Here is a 21182-nt window from a genome sequence, read left to right as displayed (position 1 = left end):
ATCCCCGGAAAGAACCACCTACCCATGGGATTCTATTGGCAAGTTTTCTCACATACATTGGCTGAATCTGAGCCTTGAACCCACACAGACAGGTGAGATGGCAGTGATCTGTTTAAATATGTTCAAGAGATGTCATTGTCTAATTGGATCATATTGCTGGAATAGTTTTCTGTTACATCAGTATAACTACAGACCTGCCAACTCTTACGATTTTGCCGTAAGTCTTATGAAATTTACCCTTGAAATATTGACTTATGGCATACAAGCAAAAATTCCTGAAAAATGATCATTGCCGAAAATTCTGACAAATTTGATTATCCGTGTTTGATTTGGATCCTGGTTTCATATTAGAAGTAGTGAAATTGGTCAAGGAACCAGACTAACTTTACAATAGCACATCAGATGCTTTAAACTGCACATATTTGTTCATGCGACACGTTTACATGAGCAAACTGTTGATCATATTTTTTATTATTATAAAGGCGGCGCTCTACAGTTATGTATTTTGTATAGGTTAGGATTTTAAAGAAAAAGAATTTCCCCAGCTTTCCTCACTGGTTATACTGGCTATTTAAAAAAGACCTTGTATATCTTAGGTATAATTCAAAGAACCTTTAATTTCCTTTATTTTGGTAAATTGTATAAAAAAGAGCCGATAACTTTTATTATATTTTATCTATTTGGTAATTCATTCATTGCCCTTTCAGAAGCTGGTATTGTCTAGTCTGGCAAAATTCATTTTCCCTGTTTTAATAGCTGCTATGGACAGTGTACTTTAGACAAATTCAGGCTGATTTTTTAGCACAAGGGAGCATTCATTTTAGTTAGCAGTGTGTTTAAATCATGTACAATTTCCAAAAGTACAATATCCAAAGAAATATCATCCACATTACATTAATGTAGCATAGCGGTATGCCACCATTTTCTCCATTGTGCATATTTTAAATGCAAACAGCTTCACCTTACATATGTCACTCTCTCAAAAGTACATAATAATTGGTGAGCGCTCCCCAAATGAAATCCAGCAAATGATCCATGTTTAAAACAAAAGGAGAAATAAGCCTCTTGAAAAGTGTTAATAATTAATACAGAAAAATAAGAAGGAATATTCAGATTCTTGTGAATAAAAGCTGGAAGGGACACAATTATGTTTATTAGACATCACGTGCCAGTTTGAGTATGACTCATGGCGGGAATTATGATTGTTGTCGTCATGTGAAATGGATAAAAGAATTTCCAAGAATTACATCAAGTTGAGAGATAGCAACACGCCATTGAGCTCCATAGGGTTTGGAACTAAAATGTGTGCAACTGTACTAGTGGTAAATAAAGTCTACACATACTTTACAAACTTTTCACTTGAACATAATGTTTATCATCACTGCACATTCCGTATACCGAACTTTTAATTACATTTTCCAACTTTACAATAACAGTTTATGGTGATTTGTTACACATCAAACTTACGGAAAATAATCAACTGCCTTACTAAGATGGACTTATCAGGGTTGGCAGGTCTGTAACCAAATATAAAAATACTTGGGAGAACCTAAAAGAAAACGGACTGCAATGTTAGAAAGATGCCCATCTATTGATTTAATTTAACAGCAACTGGGACAGAAAAGATCAGACAGACTATGTCAAGTGATAAAACTTTTATTTAGTAGAATTATTACTAAACAGGCACTTTTGTAGGGACATAAAAAGAGGTGTAAAAATGTACAAATACATCTAAGTGATTGAAATACTGTTTGCTACACATCAAAACAAAACAAAAGGGAAACAAAAAAATTAACTTGTGACCTATTTTTCACTTTTCAAGATACACTTATGGCTTTCCAATATACAGTAATAGTTTCTTGTAAGTGCACAGCTTATATATACTGTGTGTGTGTGGAAAAGTTGGATACAAATTATTTCCAAATTTCTTTAATCTAAAAGCATCCCCAAAAATATCAAATAATTATTAAAGAACATATCTCCTGTGCTTTCATTCATGCACGCTTACATTAATGCCACATACAAATTTTGTCAAGTATTTGAACAGTCCAAAAATGACATTTTAAAAAATTTATACAAGAACAGATATTGAAATATTTTGGGTTTACCATTCATCAACAATATTTATAATGACTTCCACACATTTTTCAGCATGATACAGTAAAAGGGGTGCAATCTAGGTGTAAATTAATTTTGTAGCAAAGAAAAAATAAATAATTTAATGACAATATTTTTGAACAAAATTGGTAATGATCTTCACATCCATGTACAGATTAATATTTTAATTATGACAATGAATTTTTAAAAATAATTTATGATCTGAACAAAACCAGCTAATAAGAAGTCTTTCAATGGAAATACTGCTCCACTGGCTAAAAAAATTTCCAGGAATCCCTGGCAAGACACTTCTAGATTTTTTATTCATACCGTCTCATATTCCTGAGAAATTTGAACATACCAAGTTTGGTAACAAAAATATTTTCTTAACTGTCCAAGTTAAAACACTCACTAAAGACCTATAAGTGCAGTATAATTGTTTGTCGTGCTTTGAACTTCAACCTGATATCATCAAATGACAGTCCTTGACTCAGACAATGCTAAGGTATACCAATATGCTAAGTTTGGTAAATCTATATTTAATATCTTTCAGCAGAAGAAAAAAAATCAAACAAAACCCTAATAACATTTAAGGTATTCATTAGATGTCTCCACAAACCACACATTTATTTCAAAAATTCAATACGTACTTCGCTGTGTTATCATATTCACAAAACCTATCAGACCCAAGTCTTCACCATGGCCTTTAAAAACATTGTCCGATTGCTAAGTAGCCATATGCATTTACTGTACAATGTCGGGTCAAAATTCATTAATATAATTCACGTAACTAAACTTGTAACTTGACAGTACAAAATGAAAGATCAATTAGGTTCAGTTCAAATACCTTCGCAAAAATGCAGATACTGTATACTGGTGGTCAGATCTACACCACATTCCTTCAGAACCAATTAGATTATATAGTGCAGTAAATGCTTAGGCAAACTCCCCATGTATATGGCACCATTTGTGCAAGAATAAAACGTTTTTATATGGCCACTATGGTACCAGGTTGAGTGTCAGGTAAGTTCCCTTTTTGTTTAGAAATAGTACTATTGCAATAGTGATTTTGATAAATGACCATTTGGCAAAAACCTATCTCAAAATGACCATTTGTCCAGGAGTAGCCACATTAGGATTTTCATGAAGACTTTCAAATTCTGGATGGTCATCAAGGCAGCCGTTTTGGGAGTTGGATGAGCATAATTTTAATATAGCAACATATTTATCTTATATTTATATTGGCTTTAGGGCATCAGTTCTGGAGAAGTAACTGTAATGAGATATTTCACATTTTGGAAGGTCACAGAAGTGTTGGAGTGAAGACCCCATGTTGATAACAACCATGCTCCCAAAAGGAGTAGTGATAAGAATTCAAGATGGAAATTATCACTGTCATGCTGGATGTCTCATCAGCACCATTTTCATTTAGACCTACTAGATACTGTAAGAAGTATTTAAGTCACAAATTCAGGCCTATATGATGATCTTCTCTGAAGCTGTAATAAGATTTTCAAGATGTTGGAGGTCTGATTGGCATCAATTTCATTTAAGATCAACCAAGCTTCAACAACTCCAACCTCCTCGAGTCGTTCTTAAGGATTTTTCAATCAGTTTTCAAGGACTTCCAAAGGTTTTCAGAGTACCTTTTCATATGAAACTTGAACTCAATCTGTATGTTCCTTATTCAATGCATAAGTAGGTGTAAAAATAGAAGAAAAACATAACTAATTAGTGCAAAGGGTTGCTCCCTACCCCTGTAAGGTAAAATCCACCTATATATTTATACACTACTTCTGGAGAAAGCACAAACAATAAAATTCTTCATTTAGAAGTAATAAATTTTGTTGAGCTTTAATACTGTTTACTTTTGGAGGTAAATTCAAGGAGTTTGGGGAAATATTCAAGGAGATTTTAATTCAATTCAAGCAATTTTAAGGTTAAAACCAACTTTTTGAAAGTCATTGGAATTTCAAAAGCAACTCTTCAAATTCATGGATTCAGTGTTGCACAAAACCATATCAATGACATTTCAGAAGAAGTCTTTAAGTGAAAACCTCTGGTCAATACAACAATCTGTTAGGCGATGTCACAAGAAAAGATTTTCAAGCTGACCACCATGGTGATCATATTTGGGGATCTAATAGGCAAAGTTTTCATTTATGAAAATACAGCTTTAAAACTGCATGTCAATATGATCATCCCTACAGCAGATGCAACAAGATTTTCAAGTTGGTTACCATGGAAACCACAGATGTCAAATTGGCACCATTTTCATTTAGGATACACTACATATCGTAATAAGTCTTTATGTAACAAACACATGTCAATCCAATCATCTGTTCAGGAGAAGTACAATTTCTCTAGAGTACAAAATACCTTAATGTCTGATTAATTTGTTTCCTTTCAAAGCATTTAAAAACCATGCTGAAAAGCAACATGTTTAAGAAGCACCTGTCTATTCAAGGAATGAACGACTGCACTGATTACACCCTTTGTTCTGCATTGGCCATTTTTTATTTTTTCTGATCGAAAGATTAAACCTTTCTGATATAAATTGGCCATTTTCTATTTTTTCTGATCGAAAGATTAAACCTTTCTGATATAAATTGGCCATTTTCTATTTTTTCTGATCAAAAGATTAAACCTTTCTGATATAAATTGGACATTTTAATAGTTTCTTCTCTAGTTTATCAAACAAAATTAATAATTGCATTTATCATTTAAAAAGATTAGTTCTTAAACACAAATAATGATTTAATTCAGGTAGATATAAATCAAGCTTACTATATTCTTCTTGAGTTAATTAAATTAAACTTTATTAACATTTTGGAGGCTTTAAAACACAACATGCTAAATAAATGGAGATAATTTTGGCTTCATACTTTTTAAGATACTAGTGTGTATTTACTGCATTACACAATTAACACATGAAATTATCTCTTCAAGCAAAACTTACAACTTTTCATGGTGGAATTGTTAATGCTGTTTATAACAAAAATATTAGACATCCAAATTAACATTCAGTACTTTTTTGTTAGTAAGGCAATTTCATAAAAAATAGCAATCAAAGTACTGAAAACACTGTTGGCTTGGAGGTTTGAACCAAGACTATTTTACATATCATTTGCTGGAAGAATACAACTCCAGAACTACTACTGTTTATTCTATTGCAAACAGATTGCTCCAAATGTTTTTAATATTGTTCAAACCTTTCTTTTCTTTATATCTCACTAGATAATTTGTCTTACCATTTCAAACAGTATTTAAGGAATTAATGTTGTGACTTCCTTTCAATATTTTCTACTAGTGTTACCAATATTACCAAAAGAACATTATCCAAGGGAGATAATTACTATAATGTCTAATCATTTCTCCAAATTAGAGTTGCCTCTCTTGTCATATAAAATGTTCTAAAATTGTATTACGGTTATACGGTTCTTATTATATGGAGTATAGTGATATAAAATACATTTGGTAAAAGTGAATAAAGCATAACACAAATGTTGGAGGAGTGGGCTGCAGTCCTCCAAGCCAAAAAATAATGTTAATAAAGAAAATATGATATGTAAAGAAAAATTCTTCTTAGTGAAATATGCAAAATATAGGTAATGCTATATACATTCTTAATATTCCACATTTTTTTTCTCACTGGTACGTCATTCCACTCATCTAATTATGGCAAAATTTTGCAGAATTTCACTTGAACTTGGCATATGGAACATCCTCCTTGACAAGGCCTGGAAAGACAAATTAGACCATCAGCTTCCTTACTAATACTACTACATCTAATATCACTACTACTACTAGTACTACAACTACTACTACAAGTAACAAAAGTAGAGAGGGCTTAAAGGTAACCTCTTCTTCTGTCAATAATTTTTAGCAGTGTGAAATCAACCCTTGGCAGTGAATGATGTGTGTGTGATGTGAATTGGATTTTTAACATAGCTTTTAAAAAATAATCAGTCATATCGCTACAATGTCTGCAATATGGCAGTTTATAGTGATGTCTAGCACCGGGGCATCATGCTGCAGACATGTAGCATGATGTCCCACCCAGTAACATTATCCTGACACCAGATCGACCAGTCCTAAAACTAACCTCTTAATGCTGAGCGCCTAGTGAGGCAGCTGTTAGTACCATTTTTTAAATCTTTGGTACGACTCGGCCTGGGATCGACCCAGGACCTCCCGCATCCGAGGTGGATGCTCTAACCACTAGGCCACCGGAGCAGTCTGGCAGTGAATGACATATTTTCAATCTAAGATACATCAATAAGTTTGGTTGCTCTATAAATCCTAGAAAACAGATCACAGTGACACAGTTTTATTGTGTGATATACCTTCACTAAATATACTTGCAATACAAGTTTTGTACTAACTGATGAAAGTTTGGATTTCAATCTCAAATGGTTTTTAAATAAATGGTACAAAGTATGTCTTGTTGAACCATTTTGGAGCTCATTGCTGTTTCCATCCCATGATGGGTACTCAATGTAAATTGATGGCAATATATGGAGAGATCCTTTCATTAGAAGCAGACATGATTTTTAACACAATTTTTTATACATCATGGAAAGTAGGTCACAATGACCCATCTTTGGTGCATGACATGTTCAAGATCACAAAAAGTGTCTGTGAGATATGATTAGGTGCAGTAATATTGAAATTATAATCTGGACAAAGTAAACCACATTATATATATATATATATATATATATATATATATATATATATATATATATATATATATATATATATATATATATATATACCTGAAACAAGAGTTCCTTGAAGAGACTGATGCTCTACTGGGAGAAAAGAATTTCCAAAAATTCAAGATAAAACCATATCATTTTAACTGCTGAGTGCTGAAACCATCTCTGATATTCTTCAGTGATAACAAGATTTCAAATCAGCTGTTGCTGTTGTTGTTGTTATTGTTGGGTTTAACGCCATATTTCAGCACACGATAGGCTATGCATGGCGGCCAGTATTAATGGTAGAGGAAGAACCCGGAAAAACCCTGGGAAGAACCACCGACCCATGGAAAGCTACTGGCAAGCTTTCTCACATACCCACGTCAGCCGAATCCTAGACTCAAACCTACGCAGACAGAGGTGAGATGGCAGTGATCTGTAACGGAGAGCGCTTTAGCAAATCAGCTGTTGCAGTGGACATATCTGATTTCAGATTGGCATGATTTACATTTAGGACACAGTAAATATTATTTGAAGTCTTTTGGTCAAAACACCATGTCATCCATTAAGGGGAAGTAGAGACAAGATTTTCATGACAGCAATCATGGTATCCAAGTCAGATGTAAGACTGGCACCATTTTCTTTTATGATTATCTAGGTATTATTGTTGTGTTGTTGTGGGGTTTAACGCCATTTTTCAGCACACGATAGGCTACATGGCAGCCAGTATTATTGGTGGAGGAAGAACCCGGGAAGAACCACTGACCCATGAGAAACTACTGGCAAGCTTTCTCACATACCCACATTGGCCAAATCCTAGACTCGAACCCATGCAGACAGAGGTGAGATGACAGTGATCCGTAACGGAGAGTGCTTTAGACCACTTGGCCACTTAGGATCCCCTTTGAATCTAGGTATTATAAGAAGTCAATTGGTGAAAACCCTATCTTGATATAGTCATGCATGACAATATTTTCAAGATAGCCACATTTTCATTTAGGACCAGACACCATAAGAATACTTGTGATGAAAACCCCATGTCAAAATGACCTTTCCCTTTAACAGGGACAGGTAAAAGATGATTTTCAAGATGACCACATATTGAACATGAGATCAACACAAGTTCAAATTTAAGATCAACAAAACATTATAAGAATGTTTTTGTATTTTTTTTAAAAGTGAAAACCTTATGATGATATGACCGATTCAATCAGATGTATTGGTAACATGATTTTCAAGCTGGCAATTTTGGCAGCCACATTAGACTCCAGGTCAGCAAAATTTTCATTTCGGGCCAGGTAGACATCATACGATTCAAAGTCTTTATCTGAAAATCCCATGTTAATATGGCTTTCTGTTCAGAAGGAGTAGCAATAAATAGATGTTTGAGATGGCTGCTGTGGCGACCATTTTAGACATAATACTGGCACCATTTTCATTCAGGACCTACTGCACATAATATTAAATCTTTTAGTAAAAATCTGACGCTAATACAACCATCTGATTGGTACCATGTTTACTTAAGACTAATTGAACATCATAAGAAATTGTTGTGAAAACCACATGGCAATATCACTTTCTGATTAGGAGTAGGTGCCATAAGAAGATTTTCAAGATGGCTGCTATAGTACCACACTGACTTCAGATCAGCACCATTTTTATTTAGAACTAGATACCATATGAATCCTTTTTAGTGAAAACACAATCTTGATATGACCATCCGTGCAGAAGTAACTTTAACAAGATTTTCAAGATGGCCACAGGAACAACCCTAGTAGACCCCAGATCAGCACCTTTTTCAATTAGGACTAACTAGACATCACAAGAAGTCTTTTAGTGAAAGTATGTTGATATGACCATACATTACAGAGTTGATATGACCATGCATTACAGAGTTGATATGACCATAAATTACAGAGTTGATATGACCATACATTACAGAGTTGATATGACCATACATTACAGAGTTGATATGACCATACATTACAGAGTTGATATGACCATACATTACAGAGTTGATATGACCATACATTACAGAGCTGATATGACCATACATTACAGAGGAATAGTAATGACTAGATTTTCAAAATGGCAGTCAAATTGGATATCAGATTGGCAGCATTTTCATTTAGAACCATCCAGACATAAAAAGTATTTTTCTGTGTGAAAACCCCATTCTAATATGACCATTTATTCTGGAGGAATAGCAATAACAAGATTTCCAAGATGGCCACTATGGTGGCCATACTGTATGTGCAAACAGCACCATTTTCATCTACAGTAGGACTAATAAAACCATGGGATGAATGTGTGTGTAAAGTTTCATGGTAATCCTCCAACATAAGTAGTTAAGGAGGAGTAGTGATAATAAACCCGTGCTAACAGACAGATGGACAATAGATAATCCCATAAGCTATCTGGTCTATAACAACATAGCTAAACACTGGGCAAGTATGAGAATCATAATAAGAATTAACATCATGGCACAAAAGATCTGTAATATTCCAACTTTCTCACTATATAATACTATATAAAAACAAAATCAACATGAAAAACACAGTTCTGCCAGTTTTAATGCTGCTTATTTTTTTTTTGATACACTGTCTAAATGCAACCAACCATTTAGGTTGTGATTTACACTTCATTCTATTAAAGCTGCTATGCATTCAAATAATCTCATGTGCACTTATAACAGGTACTTTTAAATTTTTTTACTTACTTTCAGTCACAATTTACATCTTGTTTTAACCTGCTATAAAGCACTGTAAATATGACTTTATGAAAGGACTTTCTTGTTGACAAAATTACACCCTGAGATGTAATGCTGTGGGAATGACATTCCCTTACATTTTTAGCACTCAGTTTTCCCCACACATCTGAATAACATGCATTCACTCACTTCCTTATTGTGTTCTCACTTTTTTTATTTAGCACTACATCACTGACTGCATCTAATATTATTGTTAACTGATTTCCTATTAAATGTATAGCATTCATTCATTCAATATTTTGTTTTCAAGTATGTTTGGACAAAGATTTTCAAACCAGAAATTACACAATGCCTTGCAAGAATTTCATATAATATAATCCCCTGTGCAAGATTCTCAACAAGGAACTTCTGTAATACCTGAGATGTATCTCTACACAGAATCACAACAAATATTCATTAAACAAACAAAAACAAATAAAATATGAAACATCTTCTGCATAGTTAAAATTCATGGATAAAATAACCATAATAGTATGGAAATTAATATTACGTACAGCACTCCATCATTACAACACTGTCCATGGGAGCCATAGTGTGTACCGCCTTATAGTAAGACTGCCTTATAGTGAAGTACATGATACAGTAATCACTCATTATAACACTATTTACAATAGCCATAGCATATGCAGTCATACAATGAAGTACATGATACTGTACTACCTCATTATAACAACATCCTGGGAACCATAGAGTATACTGCCTTATAATAAAGTACCTGATACAATACTCCTTCATTGTAGCACTGTCCATTATAGCCACAGAAAATACCATCGTATAGTGAGATTACCTTATAATGAAGTACGTGATACAGTACTCCTTCATTGTAGCACTGTCCTTTACAGCCACAGAAAATACCACCTTATAGTGAGATTACCTTATAATGAAGTACCTGATACAGTACTCCCTCATTAAAATGCTGTCCATGACAGCCATAGTGTGTACTGCCTTATAGTAAAACTGCCTTGTAATGAAGTACATAATACAGTACTCACTCATTATAACACTATTTGCAACAGCCAGAGAGTATGCAGTCATAAAATGAAGTACATGATACAGTACTACCTCATTATACCAACATCCTGGGAACCATAAAGTATACTGCCTTTTAATAACGTACCTGATACAATACTCCTTCAATGTAGCACTGTGCATTATAGCCACAGAGCATACCACCTTATAATGAGATTACCTTATAATGAAGCACCTGATACAGTACTCCTTTAGTTTAGCACTGTGCATTATAGCCACAGAGAATACTACCTTATAGTGAGATTACCTTATAAAGAAGTACCTGATATAGCACTTCCTCATTATAATGCTGTCCATGACAGCCAGAGAATACTACCTTATAATAAGTTTACCTTATAATGAAGTACATGTACGTTCTACAAATAATTTCACTACTATCTTAAAAAATGATATGCATGACAATACCTGCTTTAACAGGTAAGGTAGTATAGTGAAGGACCTTATAGCAATGGAGTGCTTCTAATTTATAGTAAAAATAAACACCAATGGATTGACACAGGATTATTACTATTGGTGTGAGTGATATAAATTACAAGAAATGCTAACAAATTATATGAAACAATATTTAACAATGAAAATATGTGAGAAAGAAAGAGCACAAGGTCACCCAATTGTACTATGAATTACCTATGGCTATAATGTCTCAATCCTGTTTATTTATAACCAACAGGACTCTTAGGAACTAAAAGCTAACATCTTCTAAAGCGCCCAAAAGAATCATGTATCATAGAATATTGTATTTTAATACTTCACTTTAATGCAAATGGACATTGACTCTAAATTGCTCATGCTTACAATTAAGGGAATATTACATCAAGATTTGCTATTGTATGGAGCAGCCACACAAGTACGTTATTTGGTTCTGAGACAACTGGAGTAACGTGCCTTGCCCAAAGACACACCATGGCAGCCAATTGAACCTGATCTGATGGCAGCATTGAGTCCAGCACACTCACCATTAGGCCAGTACAGCTCCTGCTGCAACAGTTGTTGTTGTTGTAGCTTTGGAGGTTCAAAGTCATTTCTCAGTGCAAGATAGGCTATTCATAGCTACAGTATAATTGGTTCAGGAAGAACCAGGGATACCCCCCGTTAAGAACCACCAACCCATGGGAAGCTAGTGGCAAGCTTTCTCACAAACCCACACTGGCCGATCCTGAGACACAAACCCTCATGGACAAAGCTGAAACAGCAGTGTTTGGTAAATGTGACTACTTTAGACAAACCAGTTCCATGCCCTTCCCCACCTCAAAAGTCAACTCTTATGATATGCTTGAGAATGGAACACGTTGGGCCTTTTGTATATTAAATGAAATATAAGCAGTGGAAAATGCATTTTCTTTCAGAAGAAATGGGAGTGGGAAAGGAAAAAATGGCGTATTTCTTTGCCAAAAAAGATGATATTAATAATGAAAATTTGAACTGGACTATTTTTGAAGGAGAGACAAAAGCACTTTATCAAGTTTATCCTATGTTAAATTAGCCAGAACATAGAGTGGAATACATAGAAAACACAGATTTCAGGTGTTTTAGTGTTCTGGAGAAAGGCAGATGCTAGGGTTCTATGACAGCACTTGACAGAATCGGCACCGGGGAAGGCACCTCCTTTTCTAGCTGGATCACCAGTAAACAAGACACACCCAAATGTAAACTGGGTCTTTGCTATTTGTTTGAAACAGTAACTCAATAAATAGCAAAGACCTGCACAAGCAATGGCAGATCAGAGTTGATGCTGATCACAGTTGGGTAAACGCTTAACATGAAAAATATGAGATAATAAAGTTTCATAACATGTAATAGGCTATCACTCCTGTTATAAACATAATATAAAAACATGTAAATATAAACCAAAACATAAACATCATAATAAACTAAGTATAAATGAAGCTATTGACTCTTACCATCCACAGATACTCTTGATTTTGCATGGAATAAAACTGTCAAATAAATTGTGAATCAAATGGCCAGCATTGAAAATCTTATGGTATACTGTATATATTTTGTATTGAGTACCAACTTTAAATTTGCAGATTTTGTTTACTACAAACCTTGAATGTAAAGCTATATCAAAATATCAATTGTAATAAAAATATGAAATGTTATGCCCAAGAAAATAACTAAATTCAAATATTCTAGCAAATTAAAGCTATATCAATAACTTCAAAATTTTATTAATATTAATTTAATAGCAATACAGTGTCTCCAAATTAAGAAAATTCCAACAAGATGGAATAGCAGCTGATAACTTTAGAAAGTGCTAGAATAATAATGAGCTTTGTTATAAGCAAATAATATATTAGAATATTTGGTGTTTCTAATAGTTTATGTTTCTGCAAACTGTGGACTGAAGTATGATGGCATAATGAAACTAGAGTTATTAGTCATGGATGCAGCACAAAGTGCCCCATCCTCTATTGCTATGGATACTTAGCATGGCCTTAAACAAAGGAGTTCATCTTTGAGAACAAAGTTTAGAGAATGTGCATTTTGAGATAATAAATGTCAATGTGGTAAGATAGAAATCGAACTCATTCCAAGTCCAGAGTTGTACAAATTTTCCCCTGTCATATGGCCTGGACAACACAGCTCATAAGGACTAATCAGTAAAGACTTCTACAGGAACCCAGGTACTCACGTACCCACCCACTGGTAATAACCTGGGAAATTAAAATGGGCAACCAGGTACCCATTAAATTAAAAAAAAAAAAAGTTTCTAAGTTCAGATCAAAGACATCAGGAGTGGGCAATAATGATTACAAGTTCGAGGCACATGTCATGTGACTACTGTGTGCTACTTATTTATCCATCATTAGACCCCCATTTAGTTTCCTTAATTTATATTTAGTGTAACTGTACATTAAACAATTCCAAGAAAACAAACAGGTTTCTTGAATGGGAAACCATGTGTTGCAGATTCATTATATTCTGATACACACATATGTAGCGGACAAGTCTAAATTGAAAAAATGGTACAAAATATTAAATAGAAACAGGCTTTATTGGTGTGACTCGTGGATGTTATACGACTGATAAATGTTAGAGGAGAGGGATATTGTTAAACTTGAAAATATGCTGAATCAGGAAAAATCCAAATTCTGCAAGAAGATTTTGAGGGTGACATAATACTGCATTTGTAATTTGTGGACTTCACTACCATTCAGCAAAAGTTATACATTTAGACTAATTAAAGTGAGTGTTATGCATAAATAATTTATCATTATGTTCTATGTCTACACCCTTGTACTAATTACTAATCCACATGCATTTAGCTGATTTGTAAGATGAATTTTAACTGCAGATCTAGTAAGTAGCAAAAATAAATGTATGTTTTCATAAAATTTTCTGTAATTATGGTACGGAATATATAGATTTCTCTTTTATTGTCAGATTATGCTTTTTTTGCCACCTTTATCAGTAATAATTACACTTATACCTCTCTTGGGGGTCGGCATATTCACATTTAATACAATTTCCCTCTGATCATGTATCTATGTAACTTATCGTTAAGATCAACGAGAACCCGGTAGAAGTTTCTTAAAATTATGACAGCTTTACTAATCAGCAGGACAAAGAACATGGACTCTGATCTGACACAATATGTTATGCACCAGCTGAGCAGGACCGATATAGTTCTTTAGGACTACTCAACAAAACAAACAACATGGACTCTGATCTGACACTGTATGATGCACCAGCAGTTCAGGACCTACACATTTTCTTAGGACTATTCTGTAAAACAAACAACATGGACCCTGATCTGACACTGCATGATGCACCAGCAATTTAGGACCTACACATTTTCTTAGGACTACTCTGTAAAACAAACAACATGGACCCTGATCTGACACTGCATGATGCACCAGCAGATTAAGTAGTTTCTCAGGTCTAATCAGAAGAACATGGAATTTGATCTGCCAGCACATCTGCTGGCAGACATGGATATCTTATGTGTTCAGCTGAGTGGACATGAGTATAGACAGTAAACTGCTAGTTTATTTTGGGACTGCTGAGCTTGGTATATGATGTTCACATTTGCATGGGATTCATACATGTATAACAGGAGCCACACTTGCATGAAATTCATACATGTATAAAGATCGTAACTCAACAAGTACACTGAAAAATACAGCTATTTTTAGGTGTCTGAATTTTACAGGATTTACTGATCATTTTATCCAATTTTACTCATTGACAAGTAAATACACTCGAGACCAGGATGAGGTCATATCTGTACTCACCATACTTCCTTCTGATCTCATCTGTCTTCTGTTGCCTCTCTGCCCTCCTGAAACACAGAAATTAATCCAATGATGTAGTGTAACATATATAAAACACTATTGTATTAACTTGCATCATAAAAGTTTCCCTCAGTAACAAGAGAAAAATCATATTGTACTAACATTGTGCTTGGATAGACAAAAACAGAATACAATGCAAAGCGACAATAACAAAATACCAGTATGATGACTCTGAATTATCACTGATTCATTACCACATTTTTAGATCAGCAGTGGCTGGTAAGCTAATATAATGGCTACTACATGGAAGTAACTGGCCATTCAATTGCTTGGTTTTTTTTGTTACACTGTAATTAATTATATAAAAACAAGGGAAAAGTAAGTAACCTCAAATAATTAAAGGTATCTAAAACATTTTTTGTAAACAAGAGGACCAAGTGAGCTTGATATCACTCTCTTTGGTTGTTGTTGTTGTTGTTGTTGGGTTTAGCCCCATTTTTCAGCACATGATAGGTTATGTATGGCAGCCAGTATTAATGGTGGAGGAAGAACCCGGGAAAACCCCGGGAAGAACCACCGACCCACGTGAAGCTACTGGCAAGCTTTCTCACATATCCACATTGGCCAAATCCTCTCTCTTTGGTAGTTGCATCATTTGTACAACTAGAAAGCCATCTATTCCTGGATGACTTCTGTCAAAATTATTTGCAGTCTGTTGAACTGTTGAGAAATGTTTACAGGGTTTTATATTTTAGTAACAGGAGCCATATTTGATTTTGTAATGACATCATTTTAACATTCTTTATTTGAAAGAATTTCATGCCATGATGCATTCTGCAAAATTTGGTAAAATTTTGTTTAGCACCTTTTAGGAAGTGATAGTTTGATTTTCTGTTTTTTAATAGAGACCTCATTTGTATAAAACTGAAAGTCATCTAGGTTACTACTACTAATACTAATGTAGACTGAGTACTTATGCATAATCTTTAAAAACTCTAGTCACTCTACCATATTAGTTAACACACAAAAATATATACAATGACATGATGGCCAAAAATATCCACCATGAAAGTGCAAAACAAAAAACCATTGACAATAATTAAGGAAGTAAACATTATTAATTCCTTAAGTCTGTTCTTGTAGTTGAAATGGGAATTTTAAGACCACTGTTGAAGAGATCACAGTGTCCTTGTGTCTAAGATCAATGGGCAATTTGTTCCACATACCTGGAAAAGAACGTTGTCCCAAGGAAAATCAGTAAGATATTCTGCATGTTGGCTATGACTAGGAATCAGACGATTATTTCAATTATGGACAGCCAATTATTAACTGCATGAGGGGATATTTTGCTTGGTCATTGGAAAAGAAAAGCAGTGCAATCATAGCAGCTAATGTTTTACTAGTATTAAAAATAAGACTTAGTGGCCATGTTGGTGGTCAGATCAGCACCACTTTCATTTAGTACCATGTAGACATAAGTGTTTTGATGAAAATCCCATGTCAATACAATCATCTGTTCAGGATAAATAGCTGTAACAAGAGCTGTACAACTTGACAATAAATAAAGAGTATGAAGAAGAATTAAAATCACATTTGCAAAGCTGGTATGCTAAACAGGTCATGGAGGTCATCATGGTACGAAGATGTTACTGGTTACAGTACACTGTATTCATGTACCTTATTAATCAAGCTAATTAACACTGAATAGATAATTGCAGTTCACATGACAATGAGGTAAAGATCTGGCCTAATTATCAGTGGTTTTGAGAAAGTTGGACTAGTTTAATTCTGCAATTTGGGGATTAGTTACTTGACAAGCATTTGTTTACCATGAGACTTGACTGACATGATGTTGATACCGTGGCTTTATCCAAAAATCAGTGAAGTGTGAGCTTTAATACTGTATTTAGTTATATACATAGTGTTTCTTTAATAATATACTTCAAGCAACAGTGCTCTTATTATAACAGGCTTGTTCTTTTGGATTAAAAACAAAATGTGCTTTGTGCTTTCAGAAGCATTTAAATTTTCCAACAGTTGTATTCAAACAAAGAATTGATTTGAATAAATATTAAATTTAATTTTCATATACTAGTTCAAGTATTCTTTCCTTCATTTTCAGTATTACTAGTGTTTGAATAACTTAAACTTCTTCTAATTTCTCTTTATCTTATCTCAAACATCGATTTAATGCAGTGAGTGGAAATCAAAAATACTGGAAACTCATGAATAACTATAAAATGCTGTATAATTCTTTTCTCAAAGGGGTAAAAATTAATTACATATGTGTAAAAGCTATTATTTTATTGCCAGATTAAAGTATCAATGCTGATTCATCAAATGCTAGAAACAAAACAGTTAGAAAATTAGCCAGGAGGTGGGGCGGGGTATGTCAACATTATACATTTTTCATTCGGTCAATAAATTGTAGTTTGGGGCAACAATGAAAAGATGAATTTGGTCCTTATGATACAACAGTATCTGGTATGTTTATTCTTGCAGTGATTATGCATCATTTTCTGTTAATACGGAATGAAAAGAGACAATCTGTTTAGAAATTTCTTTTTCATATCTCTTTCATGTATTGTGATGCTCAACAATAAATCATTTCTACTAATTCACTCAGTTCTGAAATAATGCTTCAAAATACTGCATCATAATTACACTAAAATTACTGACTTCAGCCAATACTGCATCAGCAGAAAGAAACACTGTGATACTGATGTGTTTTCAAAGAGGTGTCTCTCCTGGCTTTTCTTGCTTGTTGCACCCAACTACTTTCAAAATTTACTCCAAGTATGTGACAACTTTTAATTCAAAAGCAACATTCCTATGAGTCTTATGAAGGTCTTCCTGGACATTTTCTGTGCATCAGCTTTCATGTTATGCATGTATTCAGTTAAAATGCATTCTATAATGATGCACAAAGGTGATATTTGATACTAAAGTGAAGTTAGTATTCAGCATTCGGGTAAGAAAAGTAATCTTCAATACTTTCCAAACACCAATTTTTATTTCCAAGGAATAGAACTCTTCACCATCTTCTTTCCTAATATAACTGCATGCCACATGTTAATAATTTTTGTTTCAAATAACACAAGTAAATTTTGTTCAATAAAATGTCATAAACATCAGAAATTGAAAAAAAATAAACAAACTTTAAACATGTTTATTTTGAGTAAACCAATTTTGGAGCATTCAATAAGCATAACGAAACTGCTAAAAGTGAACAGTTTTGTGGGCAGGTGATGGCTAATCTAAGAGTGAAGGAGATGAAGCATACCGTATCTACTATTCTTACTTAATTTATAGTACTATACAGTCAAACCCACTTATCTTGACCTCGGTTATCTCGACAACCCGCTTATGTCGAGCGTTTTGGTCCGGTCCCGAAAAAATTCTTCTTTGTTATGCTATTTTTTACCCGCTTATCTCGACCTCTGTTAAGTCGATAACCCGGTTATGTCGGGCATAAGTTTCGGTCTGAAGTAACATGTGGACCCGCTTAATTCGACGAAATGCAACTTTTTAACATCAATCTCACAGAAATTGTACAAGAAATAGTCAGCAAAAGTGATCGATTTTCAGGCACAATTTTGGTCCGTTACGGCAGTAGTCACATGTTTATTTCATATTCTTTCTATTTTTGGTTCGTAAGAGTAGCTTAATCGATTAGTTTATTAAGAATATATCATGTTCACTACATAAGCACTTACGTTTTCATACATATGCTCGGCACCGTCGACACTTGCCACAAACAATTTCATTTTTTTAATGCATTCAGCCATTTCACTGTAGCTTGGGATAGTGATAGGCTGATCATCATCATCATCATCATCATCTTGCTTGCATGATTGTATCTGCTTCGTTGTCACCGATTGGATTATTTCCTCATCAGTAAGTTCACCATAGGCATTGGCATCATCATCCACGTGAACATAATTAGAAAATTCATCCCGAGCAATGCCTATGGAGTCCGCAATCTCATCAGCCATCGCTTCAAGACCTATTTCTGATTGAGGCTCTTTAATTTCTTGTGCAATTAAACACTGCTGGTGAAATTCTTCATCAGAAATTTCCGGAAAAATACAATGGAACCAGCAGTTTTAAATGGTTTTCGGCGATACACTGTTCCAAGCTGCACGGGCATACATGATGGCGTCTAGCAGAGTTGGTTTATAGGATCGCTTTTCCTCAACTGCAAGCAAATAATTGCAAACTAAAGCTTTCCGATAATGGATTTTAAAAGCCTGAATTATTCCTTGGTCGAGTGGCTGAAGCTTACTGGTAGCATTGGGAGGAAGAAAATACACTGTGATTGCTTGTAACCCTTCTACACGTGGGTGAGCACGGCAGTTGTCTATTATCAATGCGATCTTTCGTTTTTCAAACTGTAAGTGGCGATCTAACTTGCGTAACCAGCTGGTAAAGATATCACCTGTCATCCAGCTATTTGACTGGCTTTTATAGTCAACGGGGAGAGAAGACCTATTCAGGTTTTTGAAGCATCTTGGATTTTCTGATTTTCCTATTATTAATGGCTTGATCTTGTCACTTCCATCCATATTTCCGGCCAAAAGCAAAGTTACTCTCTCTTTGGATTTTTTTCCTCCATGGCATTTGTTTCCTTTGAAATCCATCGTCTTGTTAGGCAGGGTCGGTTTGCTTTGCAATAAAATAACCTTTGTATTTGATATCCTGCCGGTAAGTTCAAAGAATTAGTTTACTGCTCGCTACCGGATGTGTTTATTCACCACCCGCGCATCTATTTATTTGCCATCTGGAATCATAATTGATACAAACTCGCATTGATGCCTGCGGGGTAAGTAGTCTACTCAACATTAACTTGCTTTAATAAATACTCTTTGTAACCCATGCTAGCGAAAGGAGTGTCATTTGCACTCACAGTCAATGTACATGTACATGTACATGTATTTTCAAAAACATTTATTGATCTTTATGTGCGAGATACTGTCATATATTAACCTGGATATAATACAATCTTGGTTATTTTGCACCTAACACCGCGTTATGCGTGAATGGCGGGTGCCTGAAAGCAATCGGTGGATGTTTCTCTCTCACTCTCTCGTTTGTGATTTTCTTTGATCCATTTTTCAATCTGATAACATATTCAAACCTCTGAGTACAACCAAACATGATTTGTTTTTCAATATTCACATCAATTATAAAAATGCGTCGTGTGTTATCTGACATAAGTGATGCACACTACAGTAATGGATGCATACGCTACATGTGATATAAGGAGTTCATAGATATATTTTTTCTTTAATAAATTACTTATGATGATAAAAAAGGAATAAATGATAACAACACCAGGTTAGTTCATTTCATTTTATTATCAATTAAGCGTTTTGTTTATTTTATTGTAACATGCAGTGGGAGGGGATTCCAGTAAACACCAGCAAGAGACAGGAGTAATGCTCAAGGACATTTTTAAAATTACCGGTTTTTATGAACCCGGATATCTCGGGACCCGGTTATGTCGACGATTTTTTTACACCCCCGACGTAATCGAGATAACCGGGTTTGACTGTATTAATATTTATGAGAAATTTATTTATTGCTGTTGTTGTTCTAGGGTTTAACGCCATTTTTCAGCACAAGATAGGCTATACATGGCGGCCAGTATAACTGGTGGAGGAAGAACCCTGGAAAACCCAGGGAAGAACCACTGACCCAGAACAAGCTACTGGCAGGCTTTCCCATGTACCCACGCTATCACAGCCTTGGACTCGAACCCAAGCAGACAGAGGTGAGATGGCAGTGATCCGGAATGGTGAGCGCTTTAGACCACTCTGCCACTCGGGGCCCCGAAATTTATTTAAATTTTGACAAAAAGTTAAATGTTATGAAAGATAATTAAAAAATCATGTTACCTTTATTCCTAATTGACATAAATTATGCATGCACACAGAGGAGGTTTTTGAGGATAGTCACAGAATTATAAAAACTGCTTCCTTTGACAATATGCATAGTGACACAGAATTAGGCAAAGAAATAACTTGGTTTTGCCTTAGAACTATTTGACAATTTCTCATTGTACATGCGTACATTATCTAGGGTGAATATGTGTTTTTCCAGGTAAGCGACTGTATTAACATGTACCTCGCCAGAAATTACTTGTGATGTAGTAACATTACTAACATGATATGCACGGGTATTTTACCCTGACTTTTGCTCACTCTCCTATGGATTTAAGTAAGATCAATTTCGAAAACTGACACTGGTCGTTTTGGATCACGTCAAGGAGTGTACGCTCTCCATTCTTTTCCAGCCATAGGGGTAAGTGTTAAATTTACATTTCATTTGATATGCGAAGATTAT

The 21182-nt window shown here is 34.5% G+C and overlaps 1 protein-coding gene across 1 annotated transcript in view; it reads right to left on the bottom strand.

Annotated features, from left to right (window-relative positions):
• Positions 1-1640: 1640 nt before the first annotated feature.
• The window catches only part of LOC149776356 (pituitary tumor-transforming gene 1 protein-interacting protein-like), a 51536-nt gene continuing 31994 nt past the window's right edge, over positions 1641-21182 (bottom strand). The window contains exons 6-7 of the mRNA XM_089942891.1: positions 14838-14884; positions 1641-5837 (exon numbers count right to left, since the gene is read on the bottom strand). Coding sequence (XP_089799017.1) covers positions 5797-5837; positions 14838-14884 — 88 coding nt within the window. The 3' untranslated portion in view covers positions 1641-5796. The remainder of the gene's footprint in view (positions 5838-14837; positions 14885-21182) is intronic.

Source organism: Sinohyriopsis cumingii, chromosome 18, assembly GCF_028554795.1.
Source record: "Sinohyriopsis cumingii isolate HCF-2022 chromosome 18, ASM2855479v2, whole genome shotgun sequence".
NCBI classification, from domain to species: domain Eukaryota; kingdom Metazoa; phylum Mollusca; class Bivalvia; order Unionida; family Unionidae; genus Sinohyriopsis; species Sinohyriopsis cumingii.
Note: the sequence above shows the minus strand (reverse complement) of the source record. Positions and strands in the feature narration are given on the sequence as shown.